The sequence below is a fragment of the Nicotiana tabacum genome, chromosome 19, assembly GCF_000715075.1.
Source record: "Nicotiana tabacum cultivar K326 chromosome 19, ASM71507v2, whole genome shotgun sequence".
NCBI lineage: Eukaryota > Viridiplantae > Streptophyta > Magnoliopsida > Solanales > Solanaceae > Nicotiana > Nicotiana tabacum.
This window is the reverse complement of record NC_134098.1, coordinates 78,395,220-78,421,048: the sequence shown is the minus strand read 5'-3', so window position 1 is coordinate 78,421,048 and position 25,829 is coordinate 78,395,220. Positions and strand designations below refer to the sequence as shown.

The following is a 25,829-nucleotide window of genomic DNA, read 5'->3' as shown; positions in this document are numbered from 1 at the left end:
GCCCTACTCAATCCTATATGCAATATAGAATTCCCACTTTCGAGTTCAATTCTAGATTCGTAGATAATATTCAATTGGTGATCAAGCAATTAAATAATTAAGCGCAAGATTGAATAAATAAACTAATATGATAAATCAAGAAGTCAAAATCAATATCCGAATAACAATAGTTATGAAAGAACCACAACCCTAGAACGTGAAGTTTAGCTCCATATAGACATGGTAGCCAAACAACAAATCATACAAAGAAACATAAAAATTACTAAGTTTGGTGGGAGAAAGATGGAACTTGATGAATTCCGGCCTCCACAGCTTTGTCGTGGCTTTTTTCCCCTTTCCAATATGTTAGATGCCCTAAAAGAGGCGTTTTTGGCTTATATATTGCGTACAAAAGTCGTGGGTCAAAGTTCTCCTATTTCTAATCCAAATCAGCTTCAAGGATTGATGCTAGGGTGGATGCGTCGCATCCACCTCGTCCTCCACCTCTCAGCTTTGCCCAGGTGCGGATGCTAAAGCGGATGCTATGGGCCGACTTCACTGCTAAGGGTACACGAAATCTGATTTTTTTCTAGATTGGATGCGACGCATCCAACCCCTCTTCCTCTAGCTAGAGCACCTTTTCTTCATATTTTTGCACTCCAAACACCTTAAATCATCACACATAACTCAATTAGTCATAAAACCAATAATTAAACCATGTTGGGCATTTTAAAGATCAAATAGCATCAAAAAGTTAAAATATGGGTAAAGTAATATCAACATATATCGAAATATGCCCAACATCACCACCCCACACTTAAACCTTTGTTCGTCCTCGAACAAACCATCACTATAGTAGACGAAACAAAATTAAGCTCTTATCATTCAAAGCACACTACACATATGACCATGGTTATTTGCTACAATTAGGCTCTAGAATATGCATCACATACACTTCACTTTACTTAAGTCATTCTTTAAAAATATTCAAACAAAAATAATATGCTCACAACAATCCTAACCTCAAAAACCGACTCAATGTCACAATGCACTCATGGCTTGAACACCCAATATCATAGAGAAGTCTAATAACATTATATATCCCTCGTGAAACCATGTGCCCTCACAACAAGAACAAGAGAGCGAGTTCAATCCACACATTCGAATCTCATGATCAAATATATTTTAATGACTCACATATATCAAAGAAAATCGTTCACTCTCACAAAGAAGTCACATGCATGCAATTGGTACCATAGGCTTGCCCTTAATGTAAATCTCTACTAATGTAAGCTCGCTCGATCTAAAATCAATTAGGACTTTTTCATGATTGTAATGTGGGCTAAGGGATGGGTAGGATATATTTAAGGAATAGTGACTCACCCTCCTAAGCACTTTAATACATCACAAAATTACTTTAAGCGAATTTTTTTCAACACCACTTCAATTTTACAAACAATATCACCCCCAAAATAGTCCCTTTTTCTTTAAGCACTACTTTAGTTCATACCCACTAGCAAGAACAAGACAATAATTTATTCATTTCTATTTTTTCTTCTTTTTTTTTTTCTTTTTTTTCAATTTTCGCTAGTGTAGTATTTTACAAAACAAGTGCACCTTTCTTTCTTTCATTGGTTCCACTCAAAAGTCACCCCACACTTAGTCCCTTCTAACTTCTTTTAGAGCCCATCTAACAATTAAAGTTCTTTAAGAGGTAAAAGGATTAAAACAATATCAATTAAGAATAAAAAGGGTATAGGCTTGTAATGTGGGTACCAAATAAAAGTCAATAGGCTCAAAATGGTTAACTAGGGATAATTTTTTTTTTATGATAAGCAATAAGCTCAAAAAGATCAAAGAAAGCCTAAAATCATTTTTCAAACCGAGCATCACCTCAAATTTCGCTTCAACTCACATACCGGGCAAGTTCTAGACACAAGTACAATACACGGACAACACAAAAACCTCAACACACATGGTACATGACTCACTAAGGACGATTACATTTCGACTCTCAAGCAATGTAAGTATTCACGGAGCAACGAGATATTAAGCATTAAGTACAAAGTGAACATAAGTCATGTAAACGAGACATAGGTATCACAAAATATACTATCCAATTTATAAAGGCTTTATGATCAATTTTAAAATATAGGGGAGATACTACACATGACAAAGCATAAATATGCTACTATGAAACAAGTCAAGGGCGCTTAGGTTCATCATTCTTCCTCCTTTTATTTCCTAAATTTCTAATCTACTCGGAAAGAAAAAAAAAACTACCCGGTTCAAACTACATCACATGGAAAAGAATCGAGGCACAAAAAAAACCATAGGGGATTATTACTGCCTAAAGAAAGCTAAAAGACATATTTTTGGATTTTTGTTTAGACTTTAATCCCTCAAGAAAACTGTCTAGGAGATCAATCGTCGGGAAAAGTCTAATTTTTCTACTTTTTTCGTTTTTTTTTTCTTTTCACAAAAGCTACTACACTTAAGAATGAGTACTACAACTAAGCTAAAATAGCACAGAAACTCATCCAAACGATCTCCTCACCCCACACTTAAAATTTTGCAATGTCCTCAATGCATACTATAAATAATAAGAGGGTAAACGAAACTCCCTGGTAGGCCAAAGGCCGAAGCAATAGCGGCTCACGAGGTACTCAGACTTCCCCCAGGCATTGTCCTTTATGTGGGCACCCCACACTTAGTCCTCACCATCTAGCTCGCTTTTGCACTCATCTAATGGCTTTGCTTCCTATGCTCATAGTCCTACAAAATAAAAATAAATACTACAAAAAAATAAAAATAAAATAAAATAAAAAGTAAACAAAAATAAAAGAAAGCAGTAAAGCTGGGTTGTCTCCCAACAAGCTCCTGATTTAACGTCGCAGCACGACGTGAACCGCTTTTTGCCTCCACCTCGAACTTATGAATTAAGCCCCTAACATGGCATCCAGTCTATGGCTATGCTCCAGTGGTGGGGCTACAACGATAACCAGGCCAAGTAATAAATTTTTCACTCTACACTTCTCGGCCTTTAGATGAGGAATGTATTTTTTGCTTTTTGGCATGATAAATTTAAGAATATACGCACTCTCATCCTCACCCTTTGACTCGCTCATTGGCTCAGATGACTCGATTACTATCTTACTATCTAAACACAATGTGAAAAAATAATTGGAATGAGGTCTAATGCGCCTTAACTCATGAATTGTACTACTATTTACATTCCCATATATACACACACTCAAGTCTCCCAAAGTAATATTATTTATTCCCTCATATGACTCTAGAGTATTCTTCTCAACATTGGCATCCTCAAGAAAAATATGGTCTAATGATTGGTATTCTCGTTTTAGCTCCTCAATTTGGTCTAGAAGATTTTTTTTAGCTTCACACAACTCATCATTAAATTGTTGGCCATTACACGCATCAACCTTTTCATTCAAATTTGCATCCAAGTTATGCACATCCAAGCCAAAATTATCAATTTTATGTGCAAGATCATCTCTCTCCTTAGACCAATCATTCACCAACGTTATCAGAAGACAACGTCGTTCCGCATATTCCCTTAATCGAGAATATTCGTCCCAATACCAACCCTTACTCCCATATTCAAATTCAGATTTCCAAGAGTTCAGGTCATAATAAGCCCAAAATGACGGGCCATATAAGTCTTCCGTCAACCAAGAGTCTTCATCAATAACCTTACCTCGATATATTTCATCCCCAGATGTCATGGTGAAAGAACTAGAAACACACTAAGAGAAAAATCAAATAGTTATAAAAATAAAATATTTACAAAAAGAGAAGGAAAAAAAACTTGTAAAGATAAAAGTAAAAGCCTAATGTAGAAAAATAGTTAATTTCTAAGTTCCCGGCAACGGCGCCAAAAACTTGTTGCGACCAAACACACTCACGCAAGTATACGCGGTCGTCAAGTAATAAAGTGACTAAAAGTCGGATGTCGAACCCACGAGGACTTATGATTAACTATTAACTAAATTAGACTATCTTAATTATCTAAATAAGAATTAAACCTAAAAATATTTTATTCTAAACTAATTAAATAAAAAAATATAAATAATGAACTTTGAACAGAGAAAGAGCAGATTTTTTATGATATCAATGTAATAAAAACGATCTAGGGTTATGGGCTATCTAACAATCATATTGTATCTTAAATTGAATTGACCGACTAATTTATCTAGCTTATTGGTTGACAGGGTTAATATAACTCATAATAATCTGTCGAGTTCTTACTCGCCTATTCAAGCTAACCTAACGCCTATATGTCTATGGAGTTAGAATCAACAAGAACGTATTTATAATTCCTGTAAATCAACCAAGCAAGGCAATTAGATATATGTCTATCCTAACCACGAATCCGTTCCCCGATGCCCGAGTTCAAGAACTTGCCCTACTCAATCCTATATGCAATATAGAATTCCCACTTTCGAGTTCAATTCTAGATTCGTAGATAATATTCAATTGGTGATCAATCAATTAAATAATTAAGTGCAAGATTGAATAAATAAACTAATATGATAAATCAAGAAGTCAAAATCAATATCCGAATAACAATAGTCATGAAAGAACCACAACCCTAGAACGTGAAGTTTAGCTCCACATAGACATGGTAGCCAAACAACAAATCATACAAAGAAACATAAAAATTACTAAGTTTGGTGGGAGAAAGATGGAACTTGATGAATTCCGGCCTCCACAGCTTTGTCGTGGTTTTTTCCCCCTTCCCAATATGTTAGATGCCCTAAAAGAGGTGTTTTTGGCTTATATATTGCGTACAAAAGTCGTGGGCCAAAGTTCTCCTATTTCTAATCCAAATCAGCTTCAGGGATTGATGCTAGGGTGGATGCGTCGCATCCACTTCGTCCTTCACCTCTCAGCTTTGCCCAGGTGCGGATGCTAAGGCGGATGCTATGGGCCAACTTCACTGCTAAGGGTGCACGAAATCTGATTTTTTTCTAGATTGGATGCGACGCATCCAACCCCTCTTCCTCTAGTTAGAGCACCTTTTCTTCATATTTTTGCACTCCAAATACCTTAAATCATCACACACAACTAAATTAGTCATAAAACCAATAATTAAACCATGTTGGGCATTTTAAAGATCAAATAGCATTAAAAAATGGTTAAAACATGGGTAAAGTAACATCAACATATATCGAAATATGCCCAACATCAATAATACCTGCAATATGATTACGCTACATACGTGAATTATTTTTCTGATTTCATATATAAAAATTAACTTATGAACTTTGCTAAAAACTTGTATGATTTTCTACTAACACATACTATATAGTACAACCATCGTTCGACGTATAATTCGTGCATATAATCTATATAATCTAAAGTACTAGTTCAATCATTTTACCCAAATGTTAGTTTGTCAATCCTACTTGCTGAAAAAACTACATATATAATTCATATTTCTTTCAGAAAATAGATAAATTTAATTTGTATCATTTAATACTAATATATAGGAATATAACCATACTAAATATTAGTGCTACTGTTCCCGATTATGAATCTGCCATGCATATAATTTTACAAGACACGAGGTACACTTGATACAGTTAGCTATATACATGTATCTTCAGCCGGGTATATCAGCGTATTCATTGAAATTTAAATAAGATTACCATTATTAAATTAAATATACAACTGACAAAGCATCCTATCACTACATATAATTATACGATAAATTTACATTTACCTGGTCTTATTTAAACGTTCAACCTTGAACTGGAACTTCTCTCGGATTGCAAGATGTTTCATAACATTTGCAGCATATTCTTATTTTTGTACAATTGCCCTTCATTAACCTCTTGATGTGTACTATATTCATCGATCTGCATAACATCATAGTCCTCTCCATTTTCGGAACTAATCCATTCAATGGTTTCCAGATTGTCAATCATTGGCAAATTCTGAAAAACATTGGAGTTTGATTTGTTTACAACCGGATTCGAGCATGTACCATTGTTACCCTGCTCTTTAAATATTATACATAATGCATAATCAGTGAAAGATAATTTTTTCCTTTTTAACTCCACGTACAAGTCCAAACTCTTGTCGTACTCTTTCACGGAATATCCAATATCCATCATATCAATGTATACATCAACTCCAAGTATCTTTGATATCTCTGAACGAATAGCTTTAAAATTCCAATTCATATTGATTAACACCCCATCGACACTAAAATTCTTAAACTTGTGTTGCATATCCCCTTCACCGTTATGTTGAACCAAAATTGTGCATATGTTATCCATGGCAGAAGAAGTATTATTAGATATTTCAGTTGTTTGCTTCCTATTAGTTGTTTCTCATCTCTTTATATAATATATGTGATATTTATGGAATAAAAAAAATTACAGCCATTACGAATATCAATTGTCTGATGCTAAGGATGTTAACTATCTTAATTGACGCTAAGGATATTAACCAGTGTAACTGAAAGTCTGTTGGCTGCAGGGTGATTTAAGGTATAGGGTTTAAAGAATTCTTGCTAGGAATATAATTATTTAATTGCGTTTTGTATAAAATACCTAATGCTTTTATATATTGGCTGCTCATTAATTATGTGTATAAGCTCGATCTGCAATTAGTGTAAAAAAAGTTTGCCATTTATGGAATAAACAAAAAGTAGTATTATTTTCTTAAATATTTTTAAAAAAATGCTCATTCGTGTATTTTTTCCCATTAATTAAAGCTTGGTAAGAGTTTGACAGGTTGAGCTACGACCCAAATCTTAGCCTATCTTGACCAAGCTCACCTTAACCAAACACACAATTATTGACTTGGCCAATTTTTTCAGGCCAAAAAATCAGCCCAACTCGCCCATTTAACACCCATATTGACATCCAACACATGAAACCCGCTGGCATAATAAGTTTTTCAAACGAGTTTAGACTTTTAGCTTGTTATGTTACGTTAAATTCTCTCTATTACTGATGGATGAACGATTAGCATATAGCTATCTAGAAACGGATAATACTAATATCAAACCAATTGATAAGAAAGAAATAGGGACATTAGTAGTAGACTTATCTTGCTTTAGAGCCTACTCATCCCACTGTGTCTTGAAGTTGTATAGATTGATTCAATAAACGTAATTCTAGACATGCTTTTCTTTGATATATGACTTTCCTGCACTGGAAAATTTCCAACCATGGATAATATCTCGGGGGAATTGTTTAAACACATGTATTGCATTCTTTATCTGGTCTAGTACAGGGCGTCAATTACTAACAAAATAAAAATATTGGAATTGTCCAGCAGATGTTGGAGCTTAAACACAAACATGTGCTGAGATCATTTATAGCACATTTGGCCAAGTTTATTTTTGGGCCAAAAGTACTTTTTTTTGGCCAAAAATTGAGGTGTTTGGTCAAGCTTTTGGAAGAAAAAAAAGTGCTTTTGAGGAGTGACAGAAGCAGTTTTTGAGAAACAGAAAAAAATGTTTCTCCAAAAGCATTTTTAAGAAAAATACACTTAGAAGCAGTTTTCAACAGCTTGGCCAAACACTAATTACTGCTCAAAAGTGCTTTTCAAATTAATTAGCCAAACACAAACTGATTCTCACCAAAAGCACTTTTTAAAAAAATACTTTTGAGAAAAAAACACTTCTCAAAATAAGTTGATTTTAGAAACTTGGCCAAACAGACTATTAGTATATGTCTTTGTCAAGTACATGCCCAGTAACATGCATGGAGTACTAATTCAGAAAATTGTATTTTCCGTTCACTATAATTTTTGTGCGGGGTAGTAAAAGTTTTATAATTTTTTGTGTGAGAAAGCATAATTATATAACTTTAGTAAAAAGATATTATAGTTATATGACCAATAATGAAATGTATCCCCTCAAAGAAGTCATAGAAAAAAAAAACAAGTAGGTTCTAAAGCAAGACACGATTACTAATATACCTATTTTCATTCTTATCAATTGGTTTCAAGCAATGCGTAATGCATCCATAATACTAATTTTTTCAGCTCATAGTACAAGAAAAGGTTACTTGGAAAATACTACTGAAAAGTTGTATTTTTCGATCATTATGATTTTTGTGTGAGTTAGCTTTATGATTTTTGTTCGGAAAAACATAGTTATATGATTTTGGTGGGGAAAAAAGTTCGAAGAATTAACCCAAATAGTCGTTCATCCAACCACTTAAACTAAAAATAGTCGGTGAATATATAATATATACATAATTTATGTATTATATGTGTATAAGTATGTAAATAATGTATAATCTTTCTATATGGCTAGAAAAAGTAAACAATTAATATGGCTGGCTATTTATGTAAAGATCCCAAAGATATGATCATTTGTGAAATTTACCCCACTTTGAGGCTTGGAGGCTCTAACAGCTTGTTTGGATGTTTGTTACCTATTGTATTGTATCGTATTGTTACTTTAAATACAATGTTTGTTTTAATTGTTACTTAAATTTTGTTGTATCGTATCATTAAATATGTTGTTACGTAACAACAAAAAGTGTCACTTTATGGAACGACGGATTTGGTGTGGTGACGTCGTTACCTTGCTTTTTCCTCTCATCTTGCCCTTCCTTATTATTAAATAATTATATTTTATTTTTTACCCTATTCTTTTATATAATAATTTTACTTTGTATCCTATTTTTTCTTAGTGATATTACTAGTTTATTTTTCATATTATTAGTGTGTGACATCATGAAACGACGGCAAACAATACAATCTATACAAATATTAAATTCATCAAAATAATACAGTACAATACAATACGATACATTATGAAACAACACGTAAAAACAATCAAAACAAGTTGTTAGCCGGTTTGTGCAGCTTTTTATACTGTATTTGAGTTGAGTGAACCATGAAGGGGAAAGTGATACGAAGGCTTTAACCAGATAGGTTTGCTTGGATTATTTCAAGTCTTTGTCAAAGGCATGCCCCTTGAGTTAGTAAAATTGAGTTTCGGTGAGCAATCTATGATTAAAAAAAACTTTAACTAATTAATTAAAGTAAAAATATCTCGTGGCCATTTAAACTTGCACCTGATTGCCAACTCGTTAAACTAATTTATAACTTTTCGATTTGAACACTTCAACTTAATTCCCGAACCCCCCCCCCCCCCTTTCTTCCCTTTCCTTCCACTCAAAATCCATTTTTTTCCTTTTACCTCCAAATCAAAACCAGCAATATTTTACTGTCAAAAGCACCCTTCAATCTTCTCCCAAGCTATTCTTCCACTAAAAGTCATTTGAGAAGGAAGATTAAGAATCCAAAAGTTGTAGGCCAATTTTTGAATTTTACAGTAGTTTACATCACCATGGTCATAATTTGGCAAAAACACAAAAAAATAATTTTGGAATTTAAAAGAAATCAACGATGGCTTCAAAGTGGGGGAGCATTCTATTTCACCACTAAATTCATCTCCTCCTTCACTGCTACACCAAGCACTATTTGATAAAAAACTTTTTAGAATGTCTTTGGTAACTTTCAAAGTATTCTTGTTTGATTTGGGTTCTTAAGATTTGATTGAAGAGTAGGTTCTTGATGAATTTTTAAGAGCATGATTATGGAGAAACATGGGCTGCCGATCATTTTGAATTTAGGGTTCGGTCCGGACTTTATCGACAATAGGTTCTTTTACCGATTTTTTTGGGGGAGGGGGAGCTGCCGTTAAGGTAGCTCACCCGGCTCAACAATAGAAATTCCTGCAGTTTAGCGCAATTGATATACACGCTTTGTGGGATGTGTTTATTAACCCTCATTCCATATATTTTTTTCCCTGATTTTATAATTTTTTAATCCAAAACTATTGTACTGACACACGTTAATTATGTGAGTTGGACGCACTTTATCCATGTCACATGTGCTAGTGCCACATAACCATGGTCAATAATCAAAGGAGTTTATTAGTTTATAAATATATGAGTTAGGTGTTCAAATAGAAAAATTTTAAGTTCGTATACCTGCTTGGCTTGACAATTAGGTACAAGTTTGGCCAGGAGGCCATTTTGACAACAGTTACAAAGTAATTTTTGCACTTAAGAGTCTCAAATTCTCATTGATGAGTTTCAAATTTTCATTTTGACACTTCCCATTCCCACCATAGAATTTTCTATAGAGTATAGAAAGCAAATGGTCTATATGTACTAAGCATAACGAAAAGCAAAAACATTGCGATGCCTCTCTTAATAATTAACAATCTTTCTTAGTGGACAAGTAGATACACATTATACTTCTAATGTTTAATTCCTTTGACTTGATTTATGATCATCAACATTTATTCATCTAAATAATCAATAACAAATACAACAACAACCAAATTAAATAAATACAATACAAATAAAAAAAAATCAATAATTATGCCAGAACACCAATGCGCGCACATACTTGCATGACTTAATTAAGCATCCAATACATCAGAAAATCAAGTTGCTTTAGTTAATGTCTTGATTGCAACATTTGGTGCGCGAAAGAGGGGAGTGATTTCCACAGTGAAAGTGTCATATCTCAAGAAAAACTCCACCAACATTAGCCTGCCCAACAAATGCACCAAGTCTTTTCCTGCACATTGCTTATTATCTGGTGCAGGATTCTCTGTTACCCTTCCATTAGACCAAAGAACATGTTTGAGCATTTTCTCTCCTTCACCCATGAACCTATCAGGGACAAACTCGTCGGGTTTGTCGAAAATCTTGGGATCCCTACTAGCCATGGGCTGATATCCAACGACGAACTGCCCTTTCTTGATCATGTAAGATGCATCATGGCTCTCGACCATGAAATCTTTTTTGGCCTTACCGTACTGTAATGGCACGGGCGGACGTAGCCTCAACGTTTCATAAACTATGGACTTGACCAAACTCATCTTGTTGATTGCTGATAATGTGACTGCCCCTCCTTCTTCCTTAATAATTGTCCTGATTTCATTGGCAAGTCGAGCGTGTAGAGTAGGCCCTGCTTCGCCCACAAACCTGATCAGATGAGGAAAGAAAGTGTTCATGTGAGAAATTTATTTAGGACTCCATGATTGAGTAGTATCAGTCAGGTGGTTAAGCTTGTGATCAACTTTCACAACCGTTTGTTACCATGTTTTCAAGAAACATTTACACGACAGTTATTCTTGTTAACTAGGGAAGATGTTTGGTCTCTATTAATAAAGAAACTTACCTGTCACAAGCTAATAGTTAATGAGCCTAACTTATCCCACACATAAGCAAAGTAAAATGTTAAATAGTCGTATATACAAATTAGATTAGGATTAGAACTTAATATTATTTTTTTATAACTTGGATAGTCAATATCCACTTTTCCATGTAAGTAATCAATGAACATAATACACTAAGTGTTATTATTGTGATATCTAGGGAAAGGGATATATATCTTCTTACCTCCGGCATATAATCAAATTAGGATCAAGCCTTATCTTTTATGTATAACTACTATCTATTTCAGGATGTAACTAATTAACATAAGTCCAAATTCCAACACTGACCTGATGAGATGAGGGAAGAATGCATTTAAGCCGGCAAACATGTTGATTCCTACGAGAAAAAGTATGTTATGTACAGCTTCCTCTCTTTTGATCCCAAGTTTCTCAGCTTCATCTAACATGGACCCTGCATTCTTGCTAAATGCATCAACAAGCTTATTGTAATCATTTTTCACGAGACCAAATGGTATCAGGAAATTATGGAAGAGCAAATCTTCTATAAAGCTAGGAAGTTTTCTCGCGCTCAATGATGGAATGAGCTGAGGAAAAAGCCATTTGCGAAGATGTTCTGGTCCTTGAGCGCCAAGAACTGTATCAGATGGATTAGTCTGGTCACAAAGCAAGCGAAAAATGAAACCAAACGTCATATTCGGGAGAAGTGCATTGAAATCTGACTTCCCCTGATCAGAAACCTGTTTTTCAAGATTTTGAAAGAGGTGATCAGACACTGAGTTTCTGAAAAGGGGAATGAATAAGTTATGTCGCTTAGCGAATGAAGTAAGAATGTAGTTTTTCAGAGCAGTGTGGTTAGGGTCAGAAGTATCGACAAAAGCAACAGGACGATAACCACCGTAGTACTCTTTACCAGGCTTGAATGTGCCGCCTAGAGTGTCAGTTTTGTCTATGAGAGAATTATCAAACATATAAACAAAGCTGTTGGCATCTAAAAATGCCACCAATTTGTAGTCATTAGAGGTGAAAGGGCCTGGTGCCATGTTGATTTTGACAACAGTGGATTTGTATTTTTCAGCTTTGCTATGAAACCAAACATCTTCACCTTGTTTGTAAAAGTAATCGTATCGATCTTTAATGGCACTGATAATAGGGAAACCATAGTCACCTGGGATTTCACGTTCTGGAAGATTATTTGATGATACTAAAAAGGAAGACATTTTTTTTAAATCTTTTGCAGTTTTTGGTGTTTCTGTTTTGTGTATATATCGGTTTAGTGAGTTGATGAAAATGTCAGCTGATGCATTTATAAGATCTACGTTAGAAGTAATTTTAAAGATTTTAGTCTACATAGTACAACAGCAATTTACAGGCGGCTAAAGAACGTTGAGTTATTCAAGTAAATTGAATTGAGAAGTTTGATTATTCAGAGCAACTAGAACAAAACCAAATAGTGCTTTTTGTACTATACTACTACGTAGCCGCATGGGGCTGCAGTTTTTGTTGAAGTTGCTTGATTATTATATGATCTTTAGACTAGTTGTAAAGCGCCTAACCTTGGATAGACGTTAAGTCATTCAACATTTATTTTTTTCAAATTCTATTTTAAATTAAGTACTACTCCCTCCGTTTCGTTTTACTAGTCATCTATGACTAAACACGCCCTTAAGAAAAGATGTATTAAGGGTTTATTTTATTAAATTACTTTTGTTAATGATTATTGAGGTTGTAACTCTAATAAATTTAGGAAGTTGGATACTTGATACTAAGGAAAATATTGGGAAAAAATATAATTCTTAATTTGCTAAAATGGATAAATAAAAGAAAAAAAATTATTTTTATTATACGAGATCAGTAAAAGGGAATGGGAGTATATTATTGTGCTATGAAATTAGCAAATGGAGCTTCAATAAGTAGAAACTTCCAACAAAGTCTCGGGAAGACAAATTAAATTGCAATATCTATATCAGATGAATTTTTATGATAGAGAAAAATACATGAAAAATACATCACTTGAATCATGATCAACTATCCTTTAGCTTTGGATCAATTCAAATGGATAATTGTCGCAATAGTTTTCTGATATATTCGTTTTCAACCATGAGAACTAAGTTTGACCATTTCGAATATTCAGTTGTGCGTTTTTTGTTAGATGTTTTCCTAATTTTTTTACCATATTTGGTTTCTATCTCTGGAAAGGAAGGGCAACATATTACCATAATTAATTTTTTTTCTAATAGAAGAAAATTATAAATCTCTCATATTTGTCTAATCATTTTTTCTTGTAGGAAAATGTGTGGACTTCTATAAATTGAGGATCATTCCTTCTCATTCACCAGTATCTACAATCTAGCCATGTGGGGTTTGAGAGTCGTGTTTAGGGGGAGAACTTTACGGGATAAGTGTTAATGTGTCACTTGTGTTTGCCTCTTTGTAAGGTTGTTCTCTCGATATTTTGTACTCTTTTTTATATAGTGGATTGCTCATCTCCGCCGTGAATGTATGTCAATTGAGTGAACCACGTTAAATATTTGTATCTCTTTTGGTATATTTCCCTTTTGTTGTCTGATTTATCGACGTTCAATGTTTGCTTTACTAGCTTCCGCATGAGTCATGTCACCTGGTTTTTTCGATCCAAACAATATTTTGTGGTAACTTTTTTTTAGTCAAGTTGCAAGGTACCTAATCATGGATAAACTTTAAGCCCTTTAACATTTCTTGTCATATTCTTTTTAAAAAGTAATCTACTATTGTGCTTTGAAATTAGGGAAACGAAACTTCAACAAGTAGATGTCGTAGTAGAAAAGAAGACAATATGTTAACGTATGTCCTTGGGCCGTAAAAATAGTACGGGCTAATCAATTTTCGGACTAATCATTCAAAAATAGCCAACGTTTGTTAAGTCATTGAAAAATAGCCATTATTTTGCTGCAACAGAGACCGGTCCAGCATAATATACTGGAGTTCGGTGTACCTGTGTATGAACTTTCAGCATATTATGCTGGAACTCTAACACGCGGAAAGTTCCAGCATAATATATTGGAGATTCAAGCATCTGTGTATGAACTTCCAGCATAATATACTAGACTGGTATACTTTGTTGGAACTATTATACTGGAGTTCCAGCAAAGTATATTGGAACTCTAGTATATTCAAGTATATTATACTAAAATTCCAATATATTATGCTGGAGTATTTTTCGGATTTGAATAGTGTTTTCTTTCAGATTTATCTTTACATGAAAAGTGGCTAAATTTCGATTACTTTTAAAATTGTGGCTATTTTTGAATAACCACTTGTAAAATCTGGCTATTTTTGAATTTCTCCCGTTAGAGCTTTGTATAAGTTCCAATGGATTAGGATCGAGTAGTTTTTATCTAATATATTCGTTTTCACCTCATTTTTAATGTTAAAGGTGTCACAAAAGACTAATACTTTGATATTTTCTTTAATTATCCTGGTGCCAAAATACAAACTTATAATTTGACGGATAATATATACATAACTGTTATAAAATATAACTCAAAGTAACAATATGGAACAAGAAAAAACAAGCTAAGAGATATAGAAAGAAAGAGAGGAGATATTCTTATTTCTTCTTCAATTGTGTGTATTTTTCTATCTATTACAAGGCCTTTATATAGCATGAAAAGTGAAGAAAATATCTCATTGAACATGTCATTAAACATAGAAAATATGTCATTGAATATGCCATTAAACATTTGAGATAAATATTATCACAACCCAATTTCTCCCTCCGTGTTACGTCGTGACGACACCTAGTCTCTACAACTAGGTAAGCCTAATATTTTGCGGAATATTGAAATAAAAATATAAATTTAACAAATTATTTAAAAATACACAACAAATCCCAAAACCCGGAACATCGTGAATCACAAACTAGAGAAGGAAAAATCTAGTGTCTCTATACATCAGAATCTAACAAGGAAAAATACAAAAGATAATGGACATGATAAAGAGTAGAAGGGGACTCCGAGGTCTGCGAACGCGGCAGATATACCTTGAAGTCTCCAAAGCTGTCCCGGCTCACTGATAGTGCGGCTGATAAGGTGCACCTGTATCTGCACACGAAAAACATGTGCAGAGAGTAGCATGAGTACACCACAATCGGTACCTAGTAAGTGCCAAGCCTAACCTCGGTCGAGTAGTGACGAGGTCAGATCAAGGCCCTACTGATAAATATATAATAAAACAATATAGAGTGTAATACCGCAATAAAATAAAGGCTGAAATTTAACAACAATGAAATCATAGAAGGTAACAACTTAGTATACAGAAACACAACAAGGGATCTCCCGAGATACCGTCTCGTAATCCCAAACGTAAATGTGCAGGGGGATCTCCCGAAATACCGTTCCGTAATCCCAAAGTAAATGTGCATGGGGATCTCCCAGAATACCGTTCCGTAGTCTCAAAGTAAATGTGCAGGGGGATCTCCCAGAATACCGTTCTGTAGTCCCAAAGTAAATATGCAGTACATGGGGATCTCCCGGAATACCGTTCTGTAGTCCCAAAGTAAATATGCATCGCGAATGATAGAAATACAACTACATCACGAAGTTCTTACAATTTAGACTAAGTACCAGTCAGGGAAGAAACAGGAAATTCACTAAGCATGCTGCACATAATTCACATAAACAATTAAGACACGTAGACATGAGATTCACATAAACAATTAAGACACGTATTAGACTAAACATGATAGCTACACATATTGGAATAACTCAATTAAGAATGAGAATAAATTAGTACTCATTAAAATGGTATAACTCAAAATAACAGGAAAACATGTTGCTGCTCGGTAAGAAAATTGGGTTTTACCATAACTATCCCGTGTACGTACTCGTCACCTCACGGACACGACGCTCACATAACACAATGGTTCCAAATCTTAAGGGGATTTCCCCCACACAAAGTTAGGCAAGCCACTTACCTCGAACCAAGCTCAATCAATCGGTCGCAATGCCTTTACCACGAATATCCGGCTCCAAATGGCCCAAATCTAGCCAAAAGCAATTACATATCATAAATACAATAATAATAGACTCATCTAATTAATGAAATCAACACTTTAACAAAATTCCGAAATTAATTCAAAGATTGCCCGTGGGGCCCACGTCTCGGAATCGGGTAAAAGTTACAAAATAGGAACGCCCATTCCACCACGAATCTAACCATACCAAAATTACTAAATTCCGATACCAAATGGTCTTCCAAATCCACAAATCAAACTTCCAAATCACTAGCCTCCAACTTCCAATTTCCACCTTAAATACACACTAACTAGGTGAGAAAATATATGGAAAGGCAAGATTATTGATCAAAAATAAGCACAAGGGACTTACCTCAAGAAATGCCTCGAAAATGCTCTCAAAAATTGCCCTAAACCGAGTTTGCAAAGTCAAAAATGACAAAACTCACGAAGCCCTTCGGTTTTTAGGTATTTTCGCACCTGCGGGTGCGCTTGTGCGGAAATTGTGCGCATCTGCGCAATTGACTTGCCCCATCTGCCTTCGCACCTGCGATGAAAGGGTCGCATCTGCGCGTGCGCGCCTGCGGAATTCCCTTCCGCTTCTGCGGACCTTGCGCACCTGCGAAGACCCCTAACGCATCTGCGGGCATCGCAGATGCGGAAAATACCTCGCACCTGCGACCCCTGGCACTCCTCCATTTTCCCGCTTCTGCACCAATTTTCTCGCACCTGCGGGCAGCCTTGCGCAGGTGCGATTACAGCAGAACCAACAAAAATACCAGATTTTCCTAAGTCTAATTTCATTCTTTTAAGCATCCACGACACACCCGAGGGTCCCGGGACCTCAACCAAACCTACCAACCAATCCTATAACACCATATGAACTTAGTCGAGCCTTCAAATCACATCGAACAATACCAAAAATTATGAATTAAGCACGAATTCAAGCCTAAGAACTTAGAATTTTCTAAATTCTATAAATGACACTGAACCACGCCAAATCTAGTCCGAATTATCTCAAATTTTACACACATATCACAAATGACACTACAAACCTACATCCACTTTCGGAAATCCATTCCGAGCTCGATATCAAAAATTTCACAAACAGCCAAAATCGCCGAAAAATCTAACTTTCGCTAATTCAAGCCTTAATCTACTACAGACCTCCAAAATACATTATGGATGCGCTCCTAAGCTCAAAATCACTCAACGGAGCTAACAGAGTTGACAGAATTATATTCCGGATCCGTCTTCATACAGTTCCGACTACGGTCCAATTTCTAAGGCTTAAACTCACAACTAGGGACTAATTATCCCAAAACTCCCAGAATTCCATAACCAATCACTCCGAAAATTCCCAATAGTAGAAACAAATATGGGGAAAGCAGATATTAGGGTATCAGGGCTCAAATTCTCAAACTTACCGGCCGGGTCGTTACAAATATCGTGGAGGAAGAGTAGACATCCACCGTAATTTGATATTTCTTTTAACAATCCCCCTTGGATGTTCATAGATAATGTGCATCGTTAAAACCTTATTAGAGAAAAAATCCTAGTGAAGGAAAAAGAGTCCACATGTTTAGAAATAAGCTTTTTGGTTGCCTCATTAAAAACCCTGCAAGGAAAATCCAGTGGGGCAAAACCTTGTAAGGGAAAAAGAGTACACCGCATATTAACCCCCTGATGAAAGCATCAATTCACATCCTTGAGCCTTCGCATCCCAATCTTGTACACTAATTTCTTGAAGGTTGACGTCGGTAGAGATTTGGTGAACAAATTAGCCATATTATCACTTGAACGGATCTGTTGCACACTGATATCACCATTCTTTTGAAGATCATGTGTGAAAAATAACTTTGATGAAATGTGCTTTGTTCTATCTCCTTTTATGAATTCTCTCTTTAATTGAGCTATGCATGTTGCATTATCTTCATACAAAATTGTAGGTAGTTTGTCACACTTCAAACCTTATTTGTCTCGAATAAGGTGTATTACAGACCATAATCATACACATTCTCGACTTGCTTCATGAATAGCAATTATTTCAGCATGATTAGATAAAGTAGCCACGATTGATTGCTTAGTTGATCGCCAAGATATTGCAGTGCCTCCATATGTTAGCACATAGCCTGTTTGAGATCGAGCATTGTGTGGGTCAGATAAATACCTAGCATCGGCATAACCAACAAGATCGGGACTGCAATCATTGCCATAAAATAAGCCCATATCGGTAGTCCCTTTTAGATACCGCAATATGTGTTTGATTCCATTCCAATGTCTCCTTGTAGGAGTTGAGCTATATCTTGCTAAGACATTAACTGAAAAAGTTATGTTAGGCCTTGTAGTGTTAGAAAGATATATTGGTGCACCAATTGCACTAATATATGGTACTTCAGGGCCAAGAAGCTCTTCATTCTTTTTTTTGAGGTCGGAACGGGTCATTATTCATATCAAGTGATCGAACAACCATCGAAGTACTTAATGGATGTTCTCCTTTCATGTAAAACCGTTTCAATACCTTTTCTATGTAGGCAGATTTATGAACAAAAATTCCGTTTGCCAAATGTTCAATTTGCAAACCGAGACATAATTTTGTCTTTTCGATATCTTTCATCTCGAATTCTTTCTTTAAATAATCAATTGCCTTTGGAGTTCTGTAGGAGTTCTAATAAGGTTTATGTCATCAACATATACGGCAAGTATAACAAACTCTGATGTTGTTTTATTTATAAAAACACATGGACAAATGAAATCATTTATATAACCTTCCTTTAATAAATATTCACTAAGGCGGTTATACCACATTCTTCCTGATTGCTTTAGACCATACAAAGATATTTGTAATTTGATTAAAAAAATATTTTCCTAGACTTTGAATTATGTACGTCAGGCATTTTAAATCCCTAAAAAATTTTCATGTATATCTCATTATCAAATGAGTCGTAATGGTAGGTTGTAACCACATCCATTAAATGCATGTCAAGTTTTTCATGGACAACAAGACTAATGAGATAACGGAATGTTATAACATCCATAACAGGAGAATATGTCTCTTCATAATCGACACCAGGCCTTTGTGAAAATCCTTGTGCAACAAGGCGTGCCTTATATCTTTGTACCTCATTTTTCTCATTCTTTTTGCGTACAAAGACCCATTTGTAGCCAACAGGCTTAACACCATTAGGTGTTTGGACTACAGGCCCAAAAACTTCACGTTTTGCAAGTGAACTTAACTCTAAATTGGATTATTTTTTGTCATTTTGGCCAATCACGTCTTTGTCGACATTCTCCAATGGATTGAGGTTCAAGATCCTCATTATCTTGCATAATGCTAGATGCAACATTATATGAAAATACATAATCCACAACTATATTCAATCGATTCAAACCTGTCTCAATATCGATTGGGTTTATTGATAATTCCTTATTTTCTTGAGTCTCGGACTCATTGATTTACTCATGAATTTCAAGATTGGTTAAATCATGGGTTTCTTTATGAGACTCATTCGTAGTGTCATCTTGATCATTTATTTTTCTTTTTTAAGGATTTCGATCCTTAGAATCCAACGGTCTGCCACGCTTTAGGTGTGCTTTTGACTCATTAGCTATGACACTAGAAGATTGTCCAACAGGGACATCAATACAGATTGGAACATTCTCTGAAGGGATATGTGATTTCGTTATCCTTTTCAGATCCGTAAATACATCTGGCATTTGATTTGCTATTTTCTGCAAATGGATAATCTTTTGCACCTCTTTTTCACAAATAGAGGCATGTGGATCAAGATTAGACAATGATGGATTTTTCAACAAAATTTTCCGTTTGATTTCATCAATTTCTCCCCCTAATTTTGGGGAAAATGTCTCATCGAATCGACAATCTGCAAATCGAGCAGTGAACAAATCTCCCATTAATGTTTCGAGGTAGCGAATAATGGAGGGCGATTCAAACCCAACATATATTCCTAACCTTCTTTGGGGACCCATCTTGGTGCGATATGGCGGTGCTACAGGCACATATACAGCGCATCCAAAGATTCTTAGATCGGATATATTAGGTTCATGACCCAAAACTAATTGCAACGGGAAATATTTATGATAATTTATCGGTCATAGACGAATTAGCATTGATACATGCAAAATGGAATAACCCCAAACAGAAGTGGGTAATTTCGTTTTCATGAGTAACGGTCTTGCTATCAATTGCAGACGTTTAATCAAAAACTTTGCAAGGCCATTTTGAGTGTGAACATGAGCTACAGGATGTTCCACTTTTATCCCAATTGATAAGCAATAATCATTAAATGCTTGGGATGAAAACTCAGCAACATTATCAAGTCGAATAGACTTAATTGGATTATCGGGAAACTATGCCCGTAATCAAATTATTTGTGCCATTAATTTTGCAAACATCATGTTGCAAGATGACAATAGGCACACATGAGACTATCTAGAAGATGCATCTATTAGGACCATAAAATATCTAAATGGCCCACTAGGTGGATGAATAGGTCCACAAATATCCCATTGTATACGTTCCAAAACGCATGGGACTCAATCCTAACCTTTGTTGGTGATGGTCTAATAATCAACTTACCTTGATAATAAGAATTGCAAGAAAACTCATTATTTAAAAGAATCTTTAAATTCTTTAATGGATGCCCATTTGAGTTCTCTATAATTCGTCTCATCATAATTGATTCAGGATGTCCCAATCGATTATGCCAAAGTACAAAAGTATTGGAATTAGAAACCTTTTGGTTTACGATAGAATGTGTCTCAATTGAACTAATTCTTGTCCAATACATGTCACAAGATAAAGATGGGAACTTCTCAATAATCTTTTTCTGGCCAGAGACATTCTTGGTAACGATGAGATATTCGAGATTATTCTCATCTATTGTCTCAATATGAAATTTATTTCGACGGATATATTTAAAACTCAACAAGTTCCTCTTGGACTTGGAGGAGAACATTGCATTCTCTATGATAAGTATTGTTCCCTTAGGCAGAGTTATATTAGCTCTTCTAAAGCCTTCAATTAGATTACTACTACCAGAAATTGTAGTAACATCTCCCTTACACATATTTAAATGAGAGAAATATTTCTTCTCTTTGAATATTGTATGTGTTGTACATGAATCAATTAAGCAAATATTTTTATAATTGAGCTTTGATCCAAGTTTGCTTTGAAAGATATCCATATTTGCTTCCCATTGTTTGACATACAAAAGAAGTATATGAATAAATATTAGTATTTTTAGAGAAAAAGGAAAAGAAATAAAGTTAAACCAATAATTCAATAGTGACATTTTAATGCATTTTCTGGAAAATTCTAATTATTATAAAAATAATTACGCAGCAAAAATAATACAATTATAAGTACATGACACATATGACTAATACAACTACAACAAATTTATTTACATGTATAGGTTATTTTGCATTTTCCTATACATTGTGTGAAATATAATTGATCTGTGTAAGAAAAGAACATACTTAGCTGCTTCTCTTTTCTTTATTCATAATAATTCATCCATTTACATGAAACAAATTAAGGGTGAAGTAACAAAAGTTATTCCAGGGTGCTTGTAAACTTCTTCTTAAAAAGAATTAAAGTAACATAAAGGAAAATCAAAAAGTGTTAAAAGATCGGTGAGACTAGGACACTAATTACATAGATATTACTCCTTGTTTGTGAAATTTATGAAATTTCAAAAATACATATATTTTTAAAAACGACATAAGAAGTATTATTAAGTGCAATAAAAATTACAAGATATTTATTCATTAGATACTACGAATAGGAAAACATAAAAATTAAACTGCTCAATCATCTTTAACCACAGATCCATCACCGATCGAGTGGTTTATTTTTCCATCAGGGTGCTCAAATAAATCTGCCACATCTAAGTGGGTGATGTCAAATTCATTTTCATAGACAAAATTAGCTTCAGGGGCTTTATTCTTTAGAGATACTTGATAAAACTCAACCAAATATTTTGGTATGCAACAAATATTTGCCCAATGCCCTTTTCCACCGCAACGATAACATTCAGTTTCTGAACCATTTGCCCTTGGCCCTTTTCACTTTTGGTGGTTATTTTTCTTTGGGGGGTGATTAACACCAGAAAAATTTCTTCCTTGGCCACGTCCATGACCACGAGCAGGGCCACGGCCTTTTCCACGCTTAGAATAATGGGAATACACCTCACTCACTTCAGGCAATGGTGTAGACCCAGTGGATCGATTTTCGTAATTTCTCATGAGCAAGTCATTATTTCGTTCAGCCACAATGAGAAGATAAATCAACTCAGAATACTTCTTGAAACCTTTCTCTTGGTACTGCTGTTGCAAGACCATATTGGAGGCATGAAACGTTGTGAATATTTTTTCAAGCATATCATAGTCAGTGATAGTATCTCCATAGAATTTTAATTTAGAAGTAATTATGAACATCGCAGAATTATATTTAGAAACAGACTTAAAGTCTTGGAACCTCAGATGAGCCCAATCATATCGTGATTGTGGAAGAGTGGCCAACTTTAAGTTGTCATATCTTTCCTTTAAGACATTCCACAAAACAAGTGGATCTTTGACTGTGAGATATTCTATTTTCAACCTTTCATCAAGGTGATGGCGCAAGAAAATCAAGGCCCTAGCACAGTCTTGGGTAGATGCTTTATTTTTGTCTTTAATAGCGTCTCCAAGACTCATTGCATTAAAATGGATTTCAACATCCAACACCCATGTCATATAGTTCTTGCCCGAAATTTCAAGGGTAACAAACTTTCTTTTCATAATATCAGTCATAATTAAAAGAGGAGAAAAGTTATACCTTAGTCTTCTCAAAGAGCTTCTTGAGACGATAGAGTCTCGTGATGATAACGTGTTATAAAATATAACTCAAAGTAACAATATGGAATAAGGAAAAACAAGCTAAGAGATATAGAGAGAAAGAGAGGAGAGATTCTTATTTCTTCTTTAATTGTGTGTATTTTCCTATCTATTACAAGGCCTTTATATAAGCATGAAAAGTGAAGAAAATATGTCATTGAACATGTCATTAAACATAGAAAATATGTCATTGAATATGTCATTAAGCATTTGAGATGAATATCATTGATAAAGAGTAAACATCCACCTTAATTTGATATTTCTTATAACAAGAACCAATGAATTATCCATCAAAACAACTATCTCTCTCTATTACTCTAGTACTAGTTAACTCACTTGCGCTTCGAGCGGTGAGATATAATCTTTTTTTGTTTTAATGGCAAGAAATCAGGTTGTGCTCGAAAGAAATCTTCTTAGTTGGAAGAGTAGTTGACACACCTTTTTTGGAAAAAATATGTAGTATATGTCCGATTGCGTCGTCTTCCTACTTAAATATTATTCACAAATAATAGTAATAACTGTTATAAATAATATTTCGTATTAACTTTATGTCTCTATGTCCTATTGCATCGTCTTCCTACTTAATTATTATTCACAAATAATAGTAATAACTGTTGTAAATTATATTTGGTATTAACTTTATGTCTCCTTTGGGATTTTAAAATAAGTGGGGAAAAGAGGTTGATACATTCAATCAATTTCGTAATGATATTGGTAATCGTGAACTTTAAAATTTCCCAACAAAATGAGAATGGAGAATTGAAAATATAACCTTGTATACTTTATAGTCGTCTCGATAAGTCTTGTGGAAGCACCAAAACTTAACCGCAAATAGCTCAATCTTTCCATTCTTCGCTACACCTTTCATAGATCCAAAATTGATCTCTTTCTTTCTCGGGTTAGATCAATATATTCACGCAATAAATTGCAACTGCATTTGAAACGTCATTATGCATGAGTAATATATAGTACATGTTTCTAAACATCCTGAATCTGAATAAGTCATGACTCATAAATGTACATGCTTGTGAATTGAAATATATATATAGAGGGAGAAGGCATAGAAAGCACGGAGTGTTTGCGTATGGCAGATAGGAAGAGGACAGTTGAAAATGGCTTTGGAGCTTATGTTTTTATTTTGCCGATGTCAAAACCCGCTATATCATATGATTCAAAATAATGGAATGAGAAACCCCATTAATCCCTCAATTGAGGATTAGAATGTATATGGAGCATAAATACAACAAATACAGAAAAATTGGAAGAAAGAACAGAACCTTTCAGCAAAATGATCATAGCCCTCCTACTTTACTTTGATTCTCCTTGTTATCAAATAAGCCTAACAAGCATAACTCCTTATTAGTACTATAGTATAAATTTAATTTCACAAAGGGAGAATTTAAATCACATAAATTTTCATCACAAGGATCTCGTCCTTAAATAACTTCCATTGCGGCTTGTAGCCGGATCCCGTCCTCAACTCTGAGTCACAAGTAATTTGCACATTGTGCCAACTGAAAATATCCTTTCTTCTTTTAATAAATTCCGTCAAATAAATTTCACAACACATAATAAACCCACATTCTGATAGGCCATTAAGTTCACAATTTTACCCAAATTATCCCGAATTTATATCAAAACCCACTGTAATGAGTAATAGAAAGTCACTTTGGGACTCATAGCCCTCAATAGTATACAAATCAAAAGTGATAGACACGTGCTAACACCATCAAATCTCCCAACAAGGATAACGAAAGTGGAGTACAAATTCACAAACTCACCATATAATGAGCATGAAAGGAGATTTCACCTCGATAATCGGAATAGAATCAAAATAAGAATAGTGCTCCTCGATTATGAATTAAACAATACCTGTAACGACAACATCGGGTGTAACGGCCTCAGCCAATTCATAACAATTATAACTACGGGTAGGGCCTCCCCCTCTAGGGCGCCCTCTACCTGCCTGTCCTCCACCCCTAACTAACAGTGCATGTGGGGTAGTAACTGGAATAGAGCATGTAGTCTGAGTATTCTGATGAAATCCACCTCTCCCAAGTCTGGGACAATCTCTCATGATGTGTCTGGTATCACCACACTCATAACAACCTCTCTAAGGGTCGTGATTGCTCGTACTGAGTCTGTGCCGGATAACTAGAATAACCATTGTAAGAACCTTATGTCGGTAGTGCACTAAAGATATTAACTGGAGCACTAAGAATACTCTGAATTGCAGACTAGGCTGACCGACTGCCCGAGCATCCGCCATGATGAATGCTAGATGCAAAGTAGAATCCACAAAATCCTCCATAATTTCGAGACCTCTTGGCCTCCTTAGACTCCCTTTCCTCAGACATAACACGTTCTAACATTCTGGAAATCTCTACTACTTGCTGAAATAAAGTATCAGACTGCAACTCTCGAGTCATGCATATTTTAAGATCATAATCGAGCCCCTCAATAAATCTGCGGACTTGCTCTCTGACTGTAGGAACCAAAGCAGGTGCATGACGAGCTAGCTCACTGAACCTGGTGGCATATTCTGATACCGTCATGGTGCCCTGACGCAACCGTTCAAACTCCGTGCGCCACTCATCCCGGAGAGTCTGGGGTACAAACTCTTTCAAAAGCATCTCTGAAGATTGATCCCAAGTTGGTGGTGTTGCATCGGCTGTCTACCCTCTTCATAAACTTGCCACCGTTGATACGCTGCTCCTGATAATTGAAATGTAGTAAAGACAACTCCGCTCACTTCCACAATGCCCACGG

General features: G+C 35.0%; 1 protein-coding gene across 1 annotated transcript; it reads right to left on the bottom strand.

Annotated features, from left to right (window-relative positions):
- Positions 1-10,189: 10,189 nt before the first annotated feature.
- Positions 10,190-12,452, bottom strand: LOC107808154 (divinyl ether synthase CYP74D3-like). Its single transcript, XM_016632648.2, has 2 exons — positions 11,498-12,452; positions 10,190-10,976 (listed from the first exon to the last, which is right to left on the bottom strand). Exons 1-2 carry the CDS (start codon positions 12,385-12,387, stop codon positions 10,430-10,432), a joined length of 1,437 nt encoding a protein of 478 aa, XP_016488134.2. The 5' UTR covers positions 12,388-12,452; the 3' UTR covers positions 10,190-10,429.
- Between the last annotated feature and the right edge of the window lie 13,377 nt (positions 12,453-25,829).

Excerpts from the sequence above, each read along its gene's own strand:
- LOC107808154 (XM_016632648.2), bottom strand. The coding sequence starts at position 12,387 with ATGTCTTCCTTTTTAGTATCATCAAATAATCTTCCAGAACGTGAAATC. Across the intron at positions 10,977-11,497 it reads TTCTTCCCTCATCTCATCAG|GTTTGTGGGCGAAGCAGGGC; the intron begins GTCAGTGTTGGA and ends TCATCTGATCAG.